Source organism: Xiphophorus hellerii, chromosome 11, assembly GCF_003331165.1.
Source record: "Xiphophorus hellerii strain 12219 chromosome 11, Xiphophorus_hellerii-4.1, whole genome shotgun sequence".
Taxonomy (NCBI): domain Eukaryota; kingdom Metazoa; phylum Chordata; class Actinopteri; order Cyprinodontiformes; family Poeciliidae; genus Xiphophorus; species Xiphophorus hellerii.
The window spans coordinates 13271393-13295841 of NC_045682.1; the positions used below are offsets into that span (position 1 = coordinate 13271393).

General features: G+C 39.6%; 1 protein-coding gene across 3 annotated transcripts; it reads right to left on the reverse strand.

Annotated features, from left to right (window-relative positions):
• Nucleotides 1–386: 386 nt before the first annotated feature.
• pld2 (phospholipase D2) lies at nt 387–23638 on the reverse strand. Of its 3 annotated transcripts, none has more exons than XM_032576611.1 (24): nt 23313–23638; nt 18701–18856; nt 18470–18597; nt 15675–15817; nt 15430–15523; nt 14920–14985; nt 14678–14736; nt 14338–14583; nt 14098–14241; nt 13919–14002; nt 12168–12246; nt 11956–12066; nt 11657–11866; nt 11399–11546; nt 9610–9728; nt 9229–9342; nt 7168–7272; nt 6716–6804; nt 5672–5785; nt 5420–5466; nt 5036–5170; nt 4455–4608; nt 3511–3628; nt 387–2909 (listed from the first exon to the last, which is right to left on the reverse strand). In XM_032576611.1, exons 2-24 carry the CDS (start codon nt 18831–18833, stop codon nt 2685–2687), a joined length of 2865 nt encoding a protein of 954 aa, XP_032432502.1. In that variant the 5' UTR covers nt 18834–18856; nt 23313–23638; the 3' UTR covers nt 387–2684. The 3 variants fall into 3 exon arrangements, with proteins under 3 accessions (XP_032432502.1, XP_032432501.1, XP_032432504.1); XM_032576610.1 differs by having other exon boundaries at nt 18701–18861; XM_032576613.1 differs by lacking the exon at nt 23313–23638 and adding an exon at nt 23105–23267.
• Nucleotides 23639–24449: the final 811 nt, after the last annotated feature.

Consider the following 24449-nt stretch of genomic DNA (forward strand, 5'->3'; position numbering starts at 1 on the left):
GCTTTTCATTAGTTTCTAATTCATAATTCATGAAATTATGAATTTTAACAAGTTGGGAAACTGAACACACAGTTGTGTCAGTAAGGTCTGCCTTTCTACATCTGTACAAGGTGCTTCTTAAGCAGCTTCATGTCACAGGAATATTTCCCAGTGTATCCCTTACTTATTTATAGTTCAGAATCATAATAGTGACGTTCTGTTAAACGTTAGAGGTCATCAGTGAATATTTGCAGTAGGTAACTCATCTTTCCTAGGTATAACTTTCAAATAAAACTGGTCACAGAAGCTGAAGCAAACAACTACTTACCAGACTTCTATCAATTTGAAGAAACTGCAATGTAAAAAAATAAAAATCGTATACTAATAAATGTGAACAAGCAATTACATTCAACATGTTTTTTTTTATTGCAAGTTAAAATAAACATGAAATCTCAGATTACAGAGGTTTAAAAGATTATAGTGATTACAAAACAATACGAGAGCAGACATCAATCCAGTTTTAATTAAAAACAAGTATGAAGAAATAAGAAAAACAGCACCGGTTATAGTAAAAAAAGTTAGTAAGGAAGACAATTTTAAAATTATATCTACCCTGAGTGTTAGTGCCTCATTTATTGTATTTACAGATCTACATATAAAATGGTTTTAAAAATGTAAATATAGATTTTGATAATAAGCAATGAAAAATATTTCTCAAGTATTACATTCATAAAACGAGTTCCTAAGGCTGGTTCCTAGATTAATAGAAACAGAATGATTATAAGATCACTTGTTGGTCAGCTAAAGGCATTTCTGCTTTCCCATCACAAAGTGTAGCACTTTAAACATTTTTTTTTATGCGAAATAACCAGTAAAAATGCCAGCATCTACTGTGCAAAGATTCAGAGTGGTTTTTCTTTTCTTCACAGTGTGACTATTTTTGAGACCAGGAGAGTTCTGTGTCTAAACATAAATGTTTTTTTTTCTGACTCCTGTATAAAAGGAGCTTTGTGTAGAATGAGTTTACACGAGGCATCTGTCAGTCATATTTATCACACCAGTTTGAAACCAAGTAGTAGTGCACTTAACCTAGGCTTATCTGACAGTTTAGTACAATTTAACTTGAAAAACAACATGGTGTTGTTAACATTAGTGAATCCTGTTTACCCCCTTTGGACACACATGCACAAAAACAAATACAATGCAGACTTTTTTACACCGTTAGGGATATAACACACTAATTTCTTATTTAAAAACCTGATGAGCTTCCAGTCTTAAAAGTGTGCTTCTAATTAGGAACACATTTAAAGGGGAAGAACAGATTTTTTCCAAACACGTCTATGTTTTCTGTCATTCAGTTAATGCATGGTGCCTTGCAAAAATATTCAAATTTACAGATCAGCTCATTTTTGAAGCTAGTTGTCAGTGCACTCAGTTTTATTTAGGGATATGAGTAAAGGGGGTTCTTTCACATTTTTAGTGACTAAACATGTTTAAACAATAAAAATGTTCTTACTTTTCATGAAAGAACCTCTACTTTGTGTTGACAAACCACATAAAATCATAATATTATGTAATATCCTATGTAGCAATGTGACAAACTTCAGGGGTTATGAATATTTTTGCAAGGCGTTGTGCAGCAAGTATTGGTTTCCCCCAAATGAGGAAACAAAATATATATTTTTTTAAAAAGTCCAGTGCAAGAGATTTGCATGTTGGTCAACAAGTGATCAATCTGAGCATTCGGGGAGAAAGAAGTGTGTCAGACACATTATGTAACTTCTCAGCTGGACCTCAACAAATGCCTCATGCCTGTGAGCAAATATAACATAAGGTAGACACACAAGACTCTTCATGGCTCCTAGACACGACATGGAAGTAGCTGCAGAATGCCAACAGAGGGTGGAATGTTGTGTGCTGGACTCCAGGCAGTCCATTTGGATGTAACGGTAAAAAAAAAAAAAGGTAAAATTTAACAAGATTTCAGCAACGCACAAGCTAAATATATTTTCTCTCTCACATTTAAATATAAAAATGACACAGAAGTAACTAGTCCCGATCAGCAATACTGTATTGCTTTCTTTTTTTTTCCTGGCGCACCATCCTGATTTAGTAAGCCATCCGTCCTATCAGCGCTCTCCTTTTCTGCCCCATCGAGCCTTTATTTCAGCTGCGATCCAGTCATCTCTTTATATCCGTCACCATAACAACCACAAATGTTCTGACAGGTTTCCTGGCACTGCAGTGAGAGGTGAAGCCTCGGAGGGGGAGAGTGAGAGCGCGGGAGAGAGAGAGAGACAGAGCAACCCACCAAAAAAAAAATATATATATATATACAAATCTTGCACCCATAAATGTACACTATGTTCCCAGATCATGGGAGATTGTTGATTTCCAGTCCAACCTTGCAGTCCTCCAATGAGTCACACACATTCATTTATATGAGTTTACAATAGAGTCTACTGTTGGTTCATAGAAGTTACGTGATAGACATCATGAATAAACTGGCCAGTACAGGTGTGTCTATTATTCCAACAGATGATAAAACTTTTAAGTAATTTGAGCCAGACTAGATTTAGGATTGACCCATAAACTGTTTTAATGTGGGAGCTGGTGTTACAATTCGTTTTGTGCGCTGGGATTTAGGTACAGGTTAGCAACGATTGTATCAGTGTTGTAGTGGTCTGATCTAGGCAGACATGTAGTTACGTCCAAAGGTCTGTAGGAGCCATCCCTTCTTTACTGTTCAGAGGAGGCTGCAGGTTTTCCTCACACAAGAATTTCAACGGAAAGTGAACCAGCAGCCCTCGGATGGCCTTCAGCTCCTCTGCCGCCTGCTCGGGGTCTGTGTCGCAGAGGCGTTCTTGAGAGCTGTAGTTCTTCAGCAGAGGCAAGTTGTGAACACTGTTACAGGGAAGGCACCTGAAAACCTGATGGATAGAACGTAGAGGTAAGAAACCCAAAACTAAGGCTGCGTTCACACTGCAGCCCAAAGTGACCCAATTCCGATATTTTTGACGTAATGCGATCTGTATCTGATCTTTTCATGACAGTCTGAAGAACACAGGTCAGATTTTTTTCAAATGCGACCCAGGCCACTTGGATATACGTATTCGACCAATCCTTTCAAATGTGACCTAACATCCAAGCCTCAGTCATCTGACCTAAACGTTGTTGAGACTCTACAAATGTCACTATTCTACATCCTGATACAACAACCATGGCGGACTGGAAGATTTCATTGTTGTTTTAATAACTAGAAGATTAAGTTATTACAGTGACACCATTAGCTCCACCATTAGCATCTACGTTTACTTCCACAAACATTGAGCACTTCTTCATGGCGGTTGGCAAAACACTGAGCCCGCTCTCTATGTGTGACGTTATTGCACCCTCTACTGGCACACTGGAGAACACATACAAGTCGCATTTGACAAAAATAAAATCGGAATTGGGTCACTTCAGGCTGCAGTGTGAACATAGTCAAGTGGTGACAAACAGTAGCAATGCATCGTTTGCGTTCAATCATACCTTGTCGTAAATGATGGCGTTACGTTTAGCCGTTTCATTCCATGTGAGGAAAAAGAAGTCGTCGCTGATTGGGTCGTCAATGTTGATGCTGGGGTCTGAAGTTGCTCCAGTCAGAACCCTGTTGCAGCACAGATCTTAAATGCTGTTTGCAAGTTCATCAGAGTACATTTGAACAATACAAAATGCTAATCAAAGAAAGTTTTCAAGGCACCGTACAAAGCTTTTTTTTTTTTTTCTTTTTGCAAAAGTATTTGTAAGCCTTGAACATTTTCATGTCATCTTACATTACAACAATGGTTCCCAAATATTTTCTGGGGCCCCCTATGAATTACAATAAAATCCATAGGGCTTTATTGTACTGCCTGCGCCACCATAACATTGGGTTTGACTCTTCCATCCATTCAGTTAAATAACTCTGAATGGGTTCATATTTCAGTGTATTTAGGGATGGTTTGGGGTTTTGTGGTTTGTTGTGGTCAGCTGAAAAAGTTTGCATTGCTGCCATGCATATTGTGCTGCAGAATTGTTTGTGTACACATTGTTCATTTATGAGGCCTTACGTGACTATGAACCCATTCCGGCACTGAGCAGATGCTTAAAACAAATCATTGCGTGGTTGTGCCATAACCTTCTTCAGCTGAACAGAAACTAAAGTGATTCTTTTTTGACAGAAAGAGGAACAATCAAGAGTCAGCACCCCGCTCCAGCGAGAAACTGCTGATCAGGCCGAAAATCTGGGTTTTGTGATTAAGTCAGAGCATATTATTAGAGGAATAATGTCCCAGCAAGATCTTGGGAAACTCATCCTAGCGTAGGTATTGATACTTTTCTATGTGGCGCTGCATATTAAATGTTTGACAGTTTTGTTAGCTTGAGACTCCAAATGAACAAAAAGCCATGATCCTTACTAGGGTGTTATCTCAGTAACAATGTTCTGTCCTGACCTGAAGCACTCTTTGCGCAGAGCAAGCGCAAGCGGTCCTGCCTCGTATTCCTGTCCTCCCATGACGGATGGGACCCTCTCTTGATCTTCCACAAGCACTGCCAGCTCACTGTCTCGGCTGCCCAGCATGCTGCGATCGTTGATGTTGGCTGATCCTGAACCACACGTAGAAACAAGAGGTTCATTTAACTGACATATTTTAAAGCATTTGTTTAAAAGCAATGTATTTTTTTTACTTTTCTTGTGTTCAGTCATGATTAACAGGTACCTTTACAAACATTTTTCTATTTAAGGCTGGCAAATTCTAATATGCAAAAACATAAACAATTTCAGTGGAACATTAAATCTGGTACATCCTTTTTGTTTTCTTTTGACTAACACAGCAGTTTGCTACTTCCCTTCTCTCTGGTCCGACAAGATATAATAATAAAAGATTAGATATCATGAATGCCAGTTTTTCTTTATAGAGGTTTATGGAAAATAAGGGAATAAAAAAAAAAAAAATACAAAAAACTTGCCGTTTACATAATTTCTCTAACAATTGACTGGATTCCTTGAATGAGTTTGCTGTCAGTGTCTCACCAATTATATAGCAGCGGTCATCAGCAACGAGTGCCTTGCTGTGAACATAAATCAGCTCTGTGACCAGTTTCTCGGAGAGCCGGGAATGCGTCCTGAGGCCACAAAATGTGATGTACTCAGTCCACTGGTCCTTCACTGGGGGACCAATCACAATCACATTATTTACTGTAGAAAATATTACTGGGAAGATTTAGAAACAACTCAAACAGACACGAGAGCTCCTTACAAAATAAAAGTAAAAAGAAATCAAGAAAAATGTAAGAACAATGATGTGCAGAGACAAGTAAAGGAACAGAAAGACAAGCAGAAGATAGAGTTTTAACAGGAGGTCAGTAGATCAAATTTTAAATGATGAACCAAACAGATGGGCAATCAAAAACTTACCCTCACTGAGCCTTGACAGAATTGAGTGATCTCCGCGGCACATAGTTCTTACACAAACAAACATAGTAAATATAATTGGGTTAGTAAGATAAATAAATCTATACAGTTATATGTTGAATAACTTTATCATGAAAGAAAATATGTCTCAATGTCTCTCAATGCTGATCCACAGGATGTGAAAAGTGCATTTCCTGTGCTATTTCTGTGCTGTGGGCTGAGAGTAGAATGATAATGCGAGGAGAAGGATCTCACCTGTAAGTGAAGTGCATAATGGCTTGAATTGCATTTCCACCTCCAGTGGTAATGTCTCCCTCGAAGCCAGGAAGCAAAGGAATCACCACAAACACCCTGTACTTCTTCTGCTCTCTGCAGGGAAAAACAATGGCTGATTGGTTCCAGTTGCACAGATTGTACTTTAAAGGTACTAACATCCAGTGGTGGGTGTTTTTTTTTCTTTTTAAAGTGTACAAAAGAACAAAAAAAAACAAAAAACACTGCTTTAATACATTTGGGCCGATTGCAAGAGGCCAAAGGATCAATCAGGTGGATATAGAAAAAAGTAGGACAAATGAGTGACTTTTGACAGATTTTGACATAGATCCTGAAGCATTCAAGTTGAATTTAAGTTTAAAAGGTTTTAATTATAAGTATTTGACACAGAGTATGACTATAATGGCTATGATGCATTCTGACATGAAGTGTGACTAGCAATGGTCTTCTTCAAAACTTTGCACCATCTTCAGGTTTCATTGTTGTTATAATTTAACTAAAACCTGCAGGTCTCCTTATATGCAACTCAAATGTTTTGCAGCCACATAGACACTTTTTAAAACTGGAATTTAATTAAAAAAAATTAAACGGGATGTATTCAAAAGAACTCTAAAAATTGCCTCATCTCTTATGAGATGTGTAACCAGAGGTTTCAACACACAAAGAACTGGTTTAACAGGTAGAGTTAGTCTTGAATAAATAATGTTTAAAATCAAATTACAAGCCAAACAGAAAAACACTTGCACTGACTTGTTGTTCTATAGATGGAAATCTACATCTGGACTGACTGACTGCACAGAAAAATCTGGCTAGTACGTTTAATATATCTTCATAATGGCAATTTTATTTTTGGATTATTTCAGTGAGAAGCTGAATAAGTGATAAACAAAACTCTTACATCAAATCTTCTATTAGCTGAAGCACAAGTTTAATTAACCTAAACTTTTAGAAATTGGCTCTACATAAACGTGCCAATAAAACATGAATAAATCATAGTTTACGTCTCTCTCGTCAGAGAAAACCCACCTGTGTGCTCGCAGGATTCGATCTACGATTGCATCCCCGATCTTATTGTGGACGACCTTGTCCTCCGCACAGCTGATGAAGAACTGGTTCTAAGGGCAGAGAAAAGGCAGATGGTGACTCAGTATGAGGCGAGGGCAAAAGCAGATAGGAAGCTGGCAAAGAGCATTCACGAAACCTTAATTAGGCACCAAATCTGTCAGAGAAGTGAAATAAATGTGTTTTAGACACATATCTCATAAAGCACCCTATATGTAACTCCACAAATAGAAATGATGATAACATTAATTTATGTGTGATCAGCTTAAAGAAATTCAGCATGAGCAATGTCAAATAAAAATAAATAAAAATCTGAAGCAAGGCCAGGTCTTTTTAAAGATGCAATGATTTTGAAAGGTAACTTTTGCCAACGCTGCCAATATGCAGGAATAAATAAATAAGTGCTGCTGTTTTACCTCAATGTAGATGTAGTGCTCGCTGTTCTCAATGGTGTGTATGTAAGCCTGAAGGATCGAGTTCTCACAGCTTCCCGTTGACCAACGTTCAGAAGAGCGCAGCACCTGAGGAAATAACACACACAAATTCCCAGAGTTCTCAATTCTTCCAGGACAATTTATCAAGTATGAGGACAACAGGTCATAGTGAATGTCTGTGATATAAAATACATGCAAAAAACAGAGTGGGAGGGAAGGAAACGTTCAGAATCAAACTCATACTTTCACTTTGGTTTACTACAGAAGTAGATGAACACTTCCAATAGATGAATGTTTTGTTTTTGCAAATAAAGCAAACCTAAATCTAACAAAGATAATCCAATATTACTTCCACTAATTTTAAGGATGCTTGGCTTGTGGAGTGAACAGCGGCCCACCTGCGCCGGCAGCAACATCAAATGTAACCAGAGAGCCTTGAAACCTGAATAACGCAGCCACAATAGCAAGCAGGAAAACAACAACATAATGGGGCCACAAGGGTTACAGTTACAGACCACCGCCCACACTGGAATAAAAGGACGTAAACACATCAGCAGCTAATGCTTTTTAAACATATATGCCCAATGCTCAATATTTAAACAATTTTAAACAAGCCATTTAATACAGCAGGTCTGTGCCAGTCAGCTTGCTTCCACACTAATGTTGTCATGATTGCTTTGCACTTCTAGCATTATTGTTACTTCGGAAATGTTCAATCCTCTTCTCCAATCTAAACCGCAGGTTTAAAGATTCCTGTTGGAAATAAGATGCTTCTACTCTCTTTCCCACTCTTCGATAGTGTTTTCTCTGGCTTTGCAGACGAGTACAAAAATGCTGGAAGTAATTTCGCTCTACAGGCTTTACTTTTGTTCCACCATCTGTCACAGCGTAAGAACCGTGAACACTGAAACGCTGTGTTTCAGAAGCCAGAACAGTGTCTCTTTGTTGAAAGGTTATCCGTCTGATTTCCTGTGTAAATATAATCTGGAGACAATGTCAAGAGGGACATTCAAGCTCAGTTCCAATGGCCTGTCTCACATCGCACCAACATCACCAATCTTCCTAAATTATAATATGTAACACCGTTTACATCCTCTGTAATGTGGTATCGCTTTCTAGCATTCGGAGAGATTCTACTCTACCATCTGAAGTAAAGCCTCTGGGACTTTTCTTTGTTGTATTGGACCAAGAGAGTCTGGTTTATGTCAGGCCCATCTTTGGTACTGTCTAATTACTGAGGCATTTGTTTTGCTGCTATAATTTTGAATGAGAAATGCAATCCACAACTAAATTCAGAGATTTATTAGGACATGACAACAGAGCAGTCTTTATTTAGTTTACTCAATGTTTGCATAAAAGCTGTGAAATCACCAACCCTGACTGGTGGTCTGAAGATGTTTTTCATGTTACTGACCCGATTATATTTAGGTGCTTATAAGTCATACAGGCCACAACGTTGGTGTAAATGTTATTTTGGAAAGAACTCTCCTAGTTAGCCTTTTTTGATATGAATGAGGTATTTAAAACTGAAGTCAGAGGAGGCGCAGAGGTATGCAGCAAAAGAGAGCAAGACTGTAGCAGGTGTTGGTCATTTCATTCCTTGATATTGCTGCAGTTTTGGTAATTCCATACATACATTACTTTATCTGGTATGAAAAGAAGCCATCTTCCACTGAATGTCAATTCAAACATGTTTTCAGGATGTTTTATTGAACTGTCAAAGCAGTGAAAACAACAAAGTGAAACGGCTCACTAAGCTATTCTGTGGGACTATTTGTGTATGCCATAGTTCACAAATGACTATTTAGCTATTCATTAAGGGACCCAAAGCCCGGGCCCCATAAGGAGGAGTTAGTGCTGCTCTTGGGTTAGGATTTAGGTTTAAGACTAAGGGGTGAATTGAGTTTAGGTTAGATGTAGGGTTAGGCATGTGGGTTTAGGGTTAGTCTATAGAAATGAATGAAAATGTATGGAAGTCAATGCAAAGTTCCTGTGAAAATAGAAAGCCATACAGGGTGTGCAGGCATGTATGTAATCAACTACCTGAACTTTGGCTTTCTGGGATCCAGGAACAATAAATGGCAGCAAGTCTGCCCCAGTGTGAGACTTGGGGAGAAGGTAGGGGTAGAAGTTATCCTTGTACTTGACCTTGAAGATCTGAGGAAGACAAAACAATTGAATGCATGGATTCAAAATCAGAGAAGAATTACACAGTAAAGTTTACTTAGAAAATTACTTTTGCTCTTTTTATCTAAAAAATAAAAACATACTTTAACAGTGAAAGCCCAGTCATAACATGACTGCAGTGCCCTAAAGCATCTGTTATATGCCCTTCCTCTTAAATATCTGTAATAGTAGGAATTTTGTACTCTCAACATGTTCATAAAACTCAAAACGTTAATAATATAAACATTAAAACCTTACCTTAGTAAAGTTCCAGCGCTGGATGAAGTGCCTGGCAGCGTCCCTGGCAGCTTTGCCATGCATAGCTGTAGTCAGGTCACGCCAAGGCATGCGAGGAACTTTAGTGCGGTCAATGTTGTCTGAAAAAAAAAAAAAAAAAGGTATTAGTGTCATCCTCTAGCTCAAATGCGCTTTGCATTTTTAGAGTGGACTTAACTTCTTAACTGTCATGATGACACCAGTATCCTCATGGTCAGACATGCAAACCAGTCATGGGTCTGAGAGTTAGAGCAGCAGTATGTGACTTTTATATTTAAATATAAAAAAAAAATAAAATAGGTGTTTTACATGTTTGTTAAAACTGTCACCATGTTGTGACAGTGTGAGACAGAAAGTCTGTGGAAAAGAAATCAAGCTCCTTTGCCTTCTCCCTATGGAGCTGCTGTCATCTGAACAAATACACTGCTCCATCAGAAACAACCAATCAGAGCCAGGAGGAGGGTTTTAGCACTGTCAATCACCCATGTGTATGTGCTGCTCTCATCCTCCTCCATTCTCACTGCTACGCTACAGCTGGTTCACCACAACAGAGGCTGCCATAAACGCTCAGGTTAATTAGCATGGCCACTGATCACAGAGGATAAATGGCAAGTTGTTTCTCCGCCATTAGCACATTTAGCAGTGCATACACAAGATTTATAGACGCCGCTAAGACACTCCTCCTGGCTCTGGTTGGTTGTTTTTGACCAGGAGTGGTGGATTTGTTCAGACGACAGTAGTAGCACTGAGAGGAGGTGGAGGAGCTGAATCTTTTCACAAATGATCTGTCTCATATTACACGATCACGAATATGACAAACATATTTTTGTAAAAGTTACATACTGCAGCTTTAAGGAACTAAAACTCTACACGCTCATGTGAGACGCTATCTTCTAGGGACTGCGATTGGTTCTCCTTCTTCTTGTTTAATGACAGCTTAATGTAGCATCACCGCCATCAACTGGTAAATAGCATAAACCAAATGTCGTCCAAAATGACCTCTCAAATCCTACCTTACAAATTGCTCCCTCTTAAAAAAAATAGAATAAGACCTGGTAGCTTTCACTTCCTAAGTCTTCCTGCAAAATATCAATAAGGTCTAGTTTGATTGGTTGATAACGCGAAACAAAATAAGACACATACACACAAGGAAAAGCAAATATTTCACCAAGTAATCAGTTGATAGAAATGAACTGATAATTGGATCTAGACTGGATTAAGCAAAGTGTGTCATGATGATGCACCCTATGCACAACTGAATTAATTGCCAAACAGCCTCAACATGTTTGATTGCACCTTGTTTACATCTTCATCATTATTGTAATTCGTCACAGCTTCTCGCCATGCTGGTCGCTTTACTAAGCCACCTATTTGATTTTAATGTGGACGCTCACTTGTCAGCAATTTGTGGTGTTTAATCTGGAGAAACGATCAACCTAAAATGGAAAAGAACAGAAAATCCAAACAGGACAGAGGAGCACAGCTGAGCTCTATACATTTTAAGGAGAATGTCTCTCCTTTATGTCGGTCTTTCTGGTACCTTCACTGCTCTACCTCTCATGTGTAAGGTGCTTTAACAAAGTTTTAACTTAAGAGGGTGTCTGCAATTTAATTTCTTTTTTACCATTATTAATTTATTTTTGCCACATTAACAGTGGAAAAAGTGTCTTGTTCTTACATTCATCTTAAATTCATCACAAGAGAAATTAATAAATTGAGTAAACTCTTTTAGATCTAACCTCCCACATATACCGAAAGAGGTTTTCAATACCTTCAAATGGCCTGTCCAGGAGGGTCCAATCTTTCTTGATGAAGTTGCTATAGTCCTTGCCAAGCCACAGTTTAGTGTTACCAGCCAGATTAGTTGGATCCTGTTTTGTTTGGTTATGTGCGTTCTGGCCATCAGCCACACCATTGTCCTGTTTAACAGAGTCACTGTTTTAGGACTCTGGCTACACACTGATTCACAAATTACAGTAAACAAATGCACGGCACACCAATTAACAACCCCAACAGGGCACATCCTTACAGTTGCATCTTTGTTTGGATGTTCCTCCACGCCCCCGTTTAACATCTCTGCCTGACCCAGGTCGGCCAGTCGATACTCTCTGTCATCCCATCTCCCAAACGCCAGGTCAAGTCCCCCAACAAACGCCACCGTCTGGTCAATGGCAACCATCTTCTCATGGTGAGCCCACAAGACCACCGCAGATGAAACGTGGTCTGGATGTCGCATCACCTGATGGATTACAGGAGATCTAACTGTTAGTCGAGCGCAACAAACAAATGTAACTCTGCAAAGCAGTTTAACCCCAGAAGATCACAGACCTTGATGTTCGGGTGCATGTTCATCAGAGTCCGTTTGCTGTAGTCGCTATTGATGCCAAGTGCCATCTCCACCTCCTTGTAAAGCAGGACACAAACCTTGACTCCTTCTCCCTACAGATAAACGAGGCAATATGGTTTGGAAACGAACACAACTGAGTTTAAAATAAAAAAAAAACAATTCAGTGTTTCATTAAAAGAGAACGAATCCCTACTGCTTTCCGTTTTAGTATCTCATCCAGTCTCCAGTGGTTATCAGTGGCAGGTCTCTTTAGGAAAATTTCCGGGCTCAGCCTAATAGAAATTAAAAATCAGAAAAATCATTCTGTATGCTAATGACCTTGGAAATATAACTTTTATAATACAGTGCCTTCCAAAATCACTTTCAACTTTTCTTTTTTTTGTCATGTGACAACTGAAAACCTTAAGGTATTTTACTGGAAATGTTTAAGCGGAAAACCACTTGAGGCTGTGCTTAACTGCAAAGTAAAAGAGTCTGGTTTTGTATATTAAAAAAAATATAATAAAAAAGTGTGGTGTCAGTACATAGCTACGCTGATGTTATGGCAACAGGGTAGCCATAACATCAGCAGATTCTGCAGTCCTTCTGCTGGCTCAACAGGAAGTAACACTTTCAAAATAAAAACCTGAATTTCACAATAAAGCTAACCTAAGCCAACATTAACCTTACTGAGAATGACAAAATATTAAAGACAGAAGGCATTGCACAAAATATATGATCTTAATATTCCTTATTTATGACTCCGACACCTGAGTCAGTATCTTTGTGGGTCCACATTTTGATGCTAAACTGTAGCTATAAGTATCTAGGGGTATGTTGGTACCAATGTTTCACATCCAAAGACCTTTCTCTGTTGATTTTCAACATTTCATAACCTTACTCATGCACATAAAGTTTCAGCTGTTGTCACAGATTTAGAAATAAATCTAGGTTTAGACTCTGACTGACTTGATCACTCTTACACATGATTTTAATCTAAACCACTTTAGGAAGGTGAACTTCTGCACCAGGCTCAAGTCTTTTATAGCCTCTAGGAGGTTTTGTGTCTGAACTGGCCTGTTTTGAGCTCCATTCATCATTCCATCAACACATTCCCTGTTCCTGCCACTTCCATGTTTCACCCTAGAGAGAGTTTGTTTAGGGTGGTGAGCAGTGTAAATTTTATTCTTATATGACTGAAGAACCTTCTTCCATTTGTCACTACATGGCAAGTGGCAAACTGCCAGCAGAACCTCTAATGGTTTTCTTTCAGCAATAGGTTTCTTCTCTGTACTCTATTACAAAAAGGTTTGACTTATGGCAAAACTAATAGTTGTCTTGACAACAAATTTTTCCACCTGAGTTGTAAATATTTGCATCTCCTACATTTATTCTGCCCTTACAGTCATTTTAGATGGATAGTTATCATAGGTCACATGGGTGCCTCTTTAAATAATACTCTCCATGCCTGGCCTGTCAGCTTAGGGTGGGGATGCCAATAAATTAGAAGCTGCGCCGTATTTTATTTATTCTTATTTTCTCATTTTTCTGATGACAGATGCTTAACCTGCTTTTTCATGCTGCTTTTTTTTTTTGCTGGGGCTAAACACACTCACACCAAAGGGCAATTTGTCCTAATCAGTACCTTAACAGTGGGAAAATATCAGAGCCCATGGAGTGAACAGACATGCAGAAAGAGCCCTGGTCAAGACTTTGTTTACTAACTAGCAATGCAATTAACTTTACTTAGGGTTATCAGAGTATAGAGAGAAGATTTTTACTTTATCACAAAATATTGAAGAAAAAAAAAAAACATCCATCACTTTCTGTCCGCTTCACAGCTATGTACTATGTTGGGTTAGTCCACAACACCAAATCCCAATAAAACAAAAGAAAGTTTGTGGTTTTAAAAATGGTCAATTTTGCACAGGTTGATGGAGTATATAAATCTGTTTATTCTCTTACCACCAATCTGTGATGAAAATCTCCTGCTTTGCTTGTTCAAGGGCATCAGCCAGGTCTGCAAAGTAATCTTTCCCATTCACATACCTTAAATGAAAGCCAATGAACTATAATAAATAATTGAAAGGAACGACTGAAGTTGACTGCGATTGTTAGAGTCATGTGTGGATCAGGGATCTGACCATTTAGTAAGAGTGTCTTCTCGCGGTGGAGCAAAGCCTTGGAAACGGTGGACTTTCAGAAAGTCACAAGAGTGAGCCAGCCGGTTGATTTCATGAGTCCACCATTGGCTTTGTCTGTAGCTTCTGCACTTGATGATCAAATCCCTGGTTAAAAACACCCAGAAGTGTAGTAAAATGAGCAAAAATACAGTAAGATCTAGACATAATAATAATAATAATAAAAAAGAAAAGCACACACACCGTGTGAAGTTCTTAATGCAGACTCCATATTCTGTTCCAGTCTCGGCACTACCTACTTTCACCTCAAACTCAGGGTCAAAAAGCAGCACAAAGTTGATTTCATTGTTGTCTCGGCTCATATACAAAAGGAAGGAGTCTTTGACCACCAGCCATCGGTGCGACCAGCGAAAACACACCCGATGGTGGCCGATGCAGTTCAGACCCAGAACACGATGACCACCCGACCTCTTAATGATCGGTCCCTCCCTGAAACAAATCCACACGCACATCACAATAAGCCTTTATCGTCCAGTCATCTCCCGAAGAGTCTCTGTTTCATTCAAACATTTTCTTTACTTACAGGCCTTTTGGTCCCAGATCATTGACAAAGGAGAGGGCACCGACGGAGAGGAATTCAAGCTGAAAAAGACAACAGGAATGTAATCATAAAATTTGACTGTAGGCTGTGTAACGTCCACTGATAAAAAAAAAAGATGCTTTGGCATGGCAATGGGGCAACCTGTTTTCCTGTCTGACAATCGTCAAATAAAGTCTAATTGAGCCGACAAAACCTTTAAGAAAAAAAATGTTTTAGAAATTTACCATGCTGCGGTCATTTCTACAGAATCCGTTCTCCAGCAGATCGTTCAGGTACTCTTCAAGGTATTTCTGCGTTGAAAAGAGAGTTAATTAATACCAGTTGACATGTGATCAGATTATTTCTTCCAAGAAAATTTTTTTTTGTAAGACATCACCTTGCAATACGTAGCCAATTTGAATCTTTTTTTATATTTTGTCATGTTACAACCACCATCCTCAGTGAGTTATATTTAAATTTCATGTTAGAACTTCACAAAATTCTTCAGTCAAAAGAAAAGGAAGCACAGTTTTCCTGTTTTTTGATTCAGACCAATTTTCTCTTGTATGTTTAAAAATGAAATCCAGTGCAACCTCTTGCCTTTATAATCCACTTTATCAAAACAGTGTCAACTTGTGTGTCATCTAATCTAAAAAATGGGACTAAAAGAATCTTTTTTCTAGGTGTTTTTGGTTTTTTTGCAAGGGACTAAAGTTAAATCAAGAAGCCTTTAGAGGATCCTGAATCCTGGATACCGTTTTGCTTGAGGCTCCTCTGGCGCGTTCTGTCCCCTGTAGGCTGGGCATTTCCTCTGACATTACCCTCAGCAGCTGCCTTTCCTTCTCAGGCCTTTGAAAAAAAAAAAACAGAGTTTGAATATTCAAAGTAATCTGTGCTTGAGAGATCCAATATTAAAATCTCAAAGCAGTACATCACTCAGATTTCAAACACTCGTCCCCCTGAGTAAGAGGCTGATTTGCATGTCAGTCGAGACACCGACCTTCTAATGGGCATAAAGTGAAGCATCATCTTGTGTTTGTAAAGGTCTCTGTGAAGCTCCTGAAAGTGCTTGTACTTCCGTTTTACTACCCAGTGAAAGGGTCCATGAGTTAACTTCACAGTGTACAGGTTTCGTACACGTACCTGGGGGCAGATTATTCAAATGATGTAAACCAGATTAATTAGCCATAAAATAACAAACATTAAATACCAAAGAAGGGACCAAAAAAAGAGAGAACACTGAATGTTCAAATCATCTCACATTTAAAGTAAGGCTTGTATCCATAAAAAAAATATTAATTTGTATTAAATTGTTTAGCATTTCTGATCTGCATTTTCATAAGAGCTTAAACTGTTAGCTACTGTTTACACTTCAACATGTAAACAAAACATATACATGCAATGCATACATTTCTCATAGTAAAATCATGCGCATTTAATTAACACACCATGTCTTATGGAGCGTAGGAAGAAAACTTTCAAGCGACTGAATCAACAATAAATTTGTGTTATCAAAACATTTTTAAGCCAAATTTGTCTAACAGCCAAAGCTTGGTTAAAATCAAAACATTAACAGGACAGTGATCTCCAACACAGCCACAACTCAACAACAGAATGGCTCAAAAAAGTACAGAATACATTGAAATGGTCAAGTCAAAGTTCAAACCCCTTCAGTGTAAGAGGACAAAATACTTATACAGAAAGTAAGGTTTGCATTACTTGACACGACAATGAGGGGAAGTATCATCCTGAAAACTTCTAGTTATTGGTGCAACAGGTTCTTCACCTACACATTTAATCATGCAGTTTACTTCTTTTTTTAGACAAAGCTTTTCTATTTTGGATACATAATTTCTTAAGAACCATATGCTTTTGTATCGTATGAATGTACTTTTAAATAACATACAACATTCAAAAGACATTTTTTATTTCAAGGTCTTCTCTGCACTATTTTTCTATCGTGCTGAAACCAACACGATAGAAAAATGTGTTGCATTTCCATCCATCCATCCATCTTCTTCCGCTTATCCGAGGTCGGGTCGCGGGGGTAGCAGCTTCAGAAGGGAGGCCCAGACTTCCCTCTCCCCAGCCACTTCTTCCAGCTCTTCCGGGGGAATCCCGAGGCGTTCCCAGGCCAGCCGAGAGACATAGTCCCTCCAGCGTGTCCTGGGTCTTCCCCGGGGCCTCCTCCCGGTGGGACGGGCCCGGAACACCTCACCAGGGAGGCGTCCAGGAGGCATCCTGACCAGATGCCCGAGCCACCTCAACTGGCTCCTCTCGATGTGAAGAAGCAGCGGCTCTACTCTGAGTCCCTCCCGGATGACTGAGCTTCTCACCCTATCTCTAAGGGAGAGTCCAGCCACCCTACGGAGAAAACCCATTTCGGCCGCTTGTATCCGCGATCTCGTTCTTTCGGTCATGACCCAAAGCTCATGACCATAGATGAGGGTGGGAACGTAGATCGACCGGTAAATCGAGAGCTTCGCTTTTTGGCTCAGCTCTCTCTTCACCACGACGGACCGGTACAGCGCCCGCTTGACAGCAGACGCTGCGCCAATCCGCCTGTCGATCTCCCGCTCCCTTCTTCCCCCATTCGTGAACAAGATCCCGAGATACTTAAACTCCTCCACTTGGGGCAGGACACCCCCCCTGACCCGGAGAAGGCACTCTACCCTTTTCCGGCTCAAGACCATGGCCTCGGATTTGGAGGCACTGATCCCCATCCCGGCCGCTTCACACTCGGCTGCGAACCGCTCCAGCGAGAGCTGCAGATCACGATCTGATGAAGCCAAAAGGACCACATCGTCTGCGAAAAGCAGAGATGAGATCCTAAGGCCACCAAATCGGATCCCCTCAACACCTTGGCTGCGCCTAGAAATTCTGTCCATGAAAGTGATGAACAGAATCGGTGACAAAGGGCAGCCCTGGCGGAGTCCAACTCTCACCGGAAACGAGCCCGACTTACTGCCGGCAATGCGGACCAGACTCTGACACCGGTCATACAGGGACCTGACAGCCCGTATCAAAGGGCCCAGTACCCCATACTCCCGGAGAACCCCCCACAGGGCTCCCCGAGGGACACGGTCGAACGCCTTCTCCAAGTCCACAAAACACATGTAGACTGGTTGGGCGAACTCCCATGCACCCTCCAGGACCCTGCCGAGGGTGTAGAGCTGGTCCAGCGTTCCACGACCAGGACGAAAACCACACTGCTCTTCCTGAATCCGAGGTTCGACTATCCGACGGACCCTCCTCTCCAGGACCCCTGAATAGACCTTGCCAGGGAGGCTTAAGAGTGTGACCCCTCTATAATTGGAGCACACCCTCCGGTCCCCCTTTTTGAACAGGGGGACCACCACCCCAGTCTGCCAATCCAGGGGAACTGCCCCCGATGTCCATGCGACATTGCAGAGTCGCGTCAACCAACACAACCCTACAACATCCAGAGCCTTAAGGAACTCCGGGCGGATCTCATCCACCCCCGGGGCCCTGCCACCGAGGAGCTTTTTAACCACCTCGGCGACCTCGCCCCCAGAGATTGGAGAGCCCAACCCAGAGTCCCCAGGCTCCGCTTCCTCAGTGGAAGGCGTGTTGGTGGGATTGAGGAGGTCTTCGAAGTACTCTGCCCACCGGCCCACAACGTCCCGAGTAGAGGTCAGCAGCACACCATCCCCACTATAAACAGTGTTGGTGCTGCACCGCTTCCCCCCCCTGAGACGCCGGATGGTGTTGCATTTACCAAAGAAAATATTTATTAGCTGGATACACAAAAAAAACATATATTAATATATTTACCTTTGATCGACTAGTGTGTTTCTCTGTGTTGCTCACATTGCATGTAATAGGTGTACCAGGCATTAAGTAAGGTAGATCCATTTCTTTAATTTCAGTCAGACGATGAATTATTGTAAAAGGTCGGCCCTCTGGAATATAGATAATTGGAAGAAAAAAGTTACTAAAAGGGTTGCCGTCAAGCAACAAGCCAGCTTATACATTAAATCTTTTTTCAGGAATATTTTTACATACCGGTGTTTTTTAGGAGGCTGTCTAGTTCATCTAGTTTCAGGTCATAGCGGTCGTGCGAGAAGCGCCTCTTGTTGAGGTGCGGTACAGCTGAGCTCACAGCTGCAGGCTCGATCTCATCATCTGGACTGGCCATGGCGCTATCGTAGAAAGGTCAAGCTGCCCAACGAGAAAGAAAATAAATACTATCCAAAAAATTTGACATCACAGATTAAAAAGAAAGACCAAAACAAGATCAGACTCTTTGTGCTGGTTAAATCTTGGAGGTCAAAGTTTCTGGTATTAAATGCAGCAAATTTATAATAAAATTGATGTCGGTTTTGATCAAAAGAATAAAAATGGTCATAGTAAAGGTGTGCAAAAAGTTGAAACCTAACCACAGTTTTTCAAGCTATGTGAATAGAATAACACAGTGCAGCCCCTCCCAAACCTGTTGCTAAGCATAACGTTCCAATAATCAGCTGTTTCAGCCAGACACCATTTTTATTCATTTTACCATTATTAGCAATACTGTTAGAATATTGCTATTGAATTTTCACCACCATTACTATTGTTCTCATTAATATTAGTCATCATGAAATACAGTTTACATCAATTTTACTTTTGTATTATAAAAAAATAAGATTATTATTATTCTAATTAGATGAGTATTACTGTTAGAACTGCTATTATTACTGATATGTTTACTAGTTTTATTTTTGTTTTCCTTATTACTATGTATTATGTGCAGGCAAACAAGATTGTTACTCACTAACAATTTAAAACAGCAAACTTTTCAGCAAATTGCCCACACTTTTATGTAAATGTCGTGGGAACCACATTGTGCAATAAGAAAATTCAACTAATATTTCTGGTCAATGCTGTAGAAAAAAAAAAAATCGCAACCCATCATTTTTATTAAGGTGAAGCTTTTTTAGGTAGGAATAGTTGTGAGTTTGATGTAATAAATATAATAAACTGGAACAACTGTGCTGTACAACTTTTGTTTTAATTACAGTGAAACCATGAAACTGCTATTTCTGCTCATGTTTTTCCAGCTGGGGAATCTCATATAGGCCCCTGTCTAGTAGAAAAAAATCAAAAATAAATTCCTCTTTACCTTTTGGGTGAATAATACCACAATTAAACTTTTTTTTTTGCCTCCTTTAAAATGCTCCTCACTGATATCTTTCCAATGACAGTAACGTAAACTAATTTATCACAATTTCAGTTTTTTTATGCTTCATAAGAAAGAAAGTTTTCTTGTTGCCATCATCAACAAACATCTTGTCTTTTTGAAAGACATGTTCTCATATTTCTCGTCCTGCAGAGTTTCCAAAAACCATTGGATGACCGTGCTGTGTAATGTTTGCACTCCTCAGACAAAGAAGCTGTGTCTTCCCAAAATTGACTAAATAAAATAAAAAACAAAGATTGTAGTTTTCATCAAAAAAAACAACAAACAACAAAAAAAAAACAGTTTTCACTCTCAGAAATTGTGAGGTCCTTAGGCTGGCAATTTCTGAGGCCTGGCTCATATCACAATTTGGAGGCTTCGCTAGCTGTTTCTGTTCTCCCTTAGGCAACAATCAGACCCCTACCACAAGATTTCCAAGCAAGCACAGAATTAACACTTTCTGTTGCCAAACAAGATGCAACACAGCCGAGTGACGCAGTGGCAATGTCTGAATAATTGGGTTAATTATCTGCAAACAGGACCACAAAGAGCATATAATCACAGAGGAAGGAGACAAGCAGTAAGCAAAAGTAAAAATAACTCAAGAAAAACAAAACTAATCTGTATCATGATAATTGAAATGGGAGGGACTTAATTTTGAAAACCAAAAAATGTGAAGCTCTTCATACGTCTACCTAGGGAGCAACAATACGGCATGAGACATGAAGGACGCAGCTACCAGTAAGAAAATAAGGGAGTGTGTGGGGCCTTGTATGTGGTGTGTGGGTAGAAGTCTTTGAATGGCTGTTTCCTGGGAAACAGGGCGACTGGAAAGGCGGGTGTGTGTGCATCCGTGTGTGTGTGTGTGTATATATAAATATCTGAGACAATAAAAGAGGTACTGAGAATTGCGGTTGAGATATAGCGGAATCACATCTGCAGTAAATCCAAACACTTTTCCAGGAAATGTGTGACTATGTCACAGCTCTTCCACGTGAAACGAGGTTAAATATTACATGTGAGAGAAAACAAACACACAAGAGGCTGGATGGCAGACAGGAAGTGACAGTGGGAACACCATCTGCGATTGTGTGAAGCGTTTACAAGATCTGAAGAGCTACAACATGAACAGATCAGATTTTATTTTTTTTCAAATGATCACTTCCACTCTTGTGTAAGATAATCACAAGACCCTCATGTCACCCAGCTGATGTAATCCAATGTTTCACAGATGGGACAGTGCTTGAAAAAAGCTGCATGTTTGATTAGAATTTGTTTTCCAATTATATATTAAATGAAAAAGAAAATGAAAAGATTTTGAGGTTTTAATAATCTATTAACCAGAAAGAGTTATCTCACTAGCTTCTTTCAAACTAAATGTAAAATCTAATAAACATGTAATAATAATGTCATTATTTAAGTACAGAATAGCTAACTTATAAGTTAAGCATTCATCTCCTGTTCTTCCGAATGGTCAACGGTAAATTGCAGACTCCAAAGCACTTCAAACTTTAGTTATTCACATCCTGATGGTGTTAAGCTTCATAGTAGCCCTGCGGCAGTCTGACCGGGCCCCGTCGGAGCCTCTGACCACCACCACCAGGCAGGGCAGGCAAAATGTCCTGCGCGAGAACACAACGGCCGAGGCAAACGGCTGCAACCCAACAGCTACAGGACAAACTCCTAAAACCGTCACCCCAACCTCAAACCCAAAGACGGATAAAAAAGAAAAAGAAAAGTGTCAGTTTAGCCGCCTGGAAGCACAATGTTGAGGCAGCATTGCTCTATTTGAACTCCAGAGCCACATTTTTGTAATTCTGCAGTTTCTTCAGAGGTATCATGGACCTCTTGGCTGCTTTTATGACTAATGCTGTCCTCGCCTCACCTGTCTCTTTAGTTGGACGACCATGCCTTGGTAGGTTTCCACTTGTGCCAGCACTGAGAGACACTGAAGGCCAACCCTGAATAATGATGTTTGTTCACTAATGTTCACACAGATTATATTTTATTTACTGATCTGACAGTACAGATGGATGAATACAAGCTGCACTTTTAAGATTCATGATTGTATATTGTTTTACAAAAATATGTATCCTTTTAATCTACCACTTTATAGTTTTGTACTTCTCTGTGCTTGTTGAGCACATTAAATATTGATAATAATAATTTTAAAAAAAACATAAAGGTTTGTGATGGTGATAATATGTGGAAAAGTTCCAGCAGGTGTTGCCTTCTGGTAAAAACATTACGTTTTGGTCAAGAAAGTTAACAATAGCCATGATTATTTATTGTTAATAATGGAAGTGCATAAAGGTTCAGCCCTAAACAGTGAGAGCGAGTTTTATCCTCATCAGACACACATGGAATGATCTTGTCTGTTTTTCGATCAGTCTAGAGGGAATTTCACAGGCTGAATGCCAGATCTGATTGTTCTGAATGCTTGTTGAAATATTTTTCTTTATAACATCAGAAAAGGTAACCTTACTAATTCAGATGAACACACTTGTAAGCTAAAAAAGACGAAGCAACATGTTGACATTTTAAGAGTGACCTTTCTGATGCACCAAAACAGCAGAAAATCTGGTTTCTACCACCAACCAATGCAAAGGCTGGCGCGTCTTGCAACATAAAAACTGGGTGTGGTCTCAGGTGAAACTGACAACACAGGAATCAAGACTCAATCAGGTTTCTCAGCTTGATGGTTAATTCTGAAATAAAGCTTTAGACACATACAAGTTGCATGTTTCATCTTCCAATCAAACATTTCAAACATACATAATATCTGATATGCTGGAATATTTTAAGGGAATGGTGGCAAATTTGTACTTTTAAGTCTGGACTTTTTTATCAATAAATTGAGGAAAATAAATGCCACCTGGTGGGGAAGCTAATAAACATTTATCATAAATCCCTTTATGACTAAAACAACAACACAAAGTCAGATCCTACCAGGAATCAGTTTTAAATACACGTCGCCGTTTTTTGTAACTTGTGTCACTGTAACTTTAAAACATCACAAAAGCACGTAGGGGAAAAACCTTTTCGTTTCTGACAAGAAGTGATTAGAAGTGGTTGAAGTTTTGGAATCCGTCAGAGAGTTTTGTAAAGTGCACACAAATCTGCTTGAACGATTCAATAAGTAGAATAAAATTAGCTGAGAGCTGATTTAGACGTTCACATCAAGGTTATTCTGGCACAGAAAGGATGTGATCTAACTTTCTCTCGTCTCCACCCATCCCTCGGCTTCTTACCGCGTCTGAGTCCGCCATAAACTTCACATCCGTCTACAAGGACGCGTAAAAAAAAAATAAAAATGTCACGGCTTTCAACAGACGAGCATTTAGAAAACTGTTTTGTTGTCATACCCCAGGGTGTAAAAATCTGCTGTTGGACCTGTCGTCACGTCACTGCGACAAACGTAACGAAGCGAAATACGCCGATGCCTAAGAATGTACTTACTCGTGTTTAATTACAGCCCGGTCCACTTCCACACTCCAAACATTTGTGCCAAAGTCTGCGCATTCACACCATTATTTCATCGTTTTCCAACCAGTGTGAAAATGTCACCCTGTAGTTGAGGTGATGCACTCGTTTAGTCCCTCCCATCGGCCGAACATGGGACAGCATAGAGGGGTGGAAATGTGATGAGAGCCCTCTGTGTAAATCTTTAAAGAGCTGCTTTAGGGTGGGCTTGTCTGCTTGTTCACTAAAGCGAAACTATCGCTGTTAGAGATCAGTTACTCGGGATGTTTGGCATTCTTGTAAGTGGAAACAAAATAGGAATGGGGGAGTTTCACTTTCCTCCCGTGACAATATTACACTCATATAGTGCAGAGAGCGAGTCCAGGACAGCCCGCAAGCATTGAAAACACATGCAAGAATGTGTGGCAGTGCACATACTAGAGCAACCACGTCATACGAATAAACACGTGACTTCCGGTACGGGCTCTTTCAAAGTTAAGTTCAAAAATACATATAGTTTGTTTTTTTTCTTCACATTGATTCAACTGCAGTTCAGAACAAATGGCATCTAGACTTAAGGCAAATATCATACAAAATTACATAATCAGATCAGATCAATCCGATTATAGAGACAAATAATTTATCCTCACTTTTCATAAGCTGAAGTCTATTTTTTTTTTTAGTTTCCTGAAAAATAGTTATAATTGTCCAGCCTTGACGTAACAAATACTTCTGGTCTCATTGTGAAGGTTTTCCTGTCATCCTGGGAAAGGATGTTCCTAATTTTGACAGTATTACAACACAGGCAAAAGTGGGGATCTATATTGGTTTAATATGGGACTTTAAGGGCATGTCATGGTAAAATATGACTCAGAGATTCCTCAAAGTCATAGAAAGTTTTAAATGTAATAATTTCTCTTTAAAATCTTAACATCCAGATTATCTATGTGGGTCCTAAATTAGCATAAATAGTAATTTTAGCTGCCTTCTTTCAGTTCAAAAAGTATTTTGATGAGGTTTTGCTTATAAGCTAAACATGTCATTTTTTTGGTGGAACATTCAAAGTAAATTCTGGACATTTTTGATAATACAGAAAGATAATGTGGATTAGCAGTAATTAAGGTCAACTTTGCT

Coding starts and splice junctions, on each gene's coding strand:
- pld2 (XM_032576611.1), bottom strand. CDS start 18,833: ATGGCCAGTCCAGATGATGAGATCGAGCCTGCAGCTGTGAGCTCAGCT. Junction 18,598..18,700: donor CAGCCTCCTAAAAAACACCG/GTATGTAAAAAT, acceptor TCTATATTCCAG/AGGGCCGACCTTTTACAATA. Junction 2,910..3,510: donor ACGCCATCATTTACGACAAG/GTATGATTGAAC, acceptor TCTATCCATCAG/GTTTTCAGGTGCCTTCCCTG.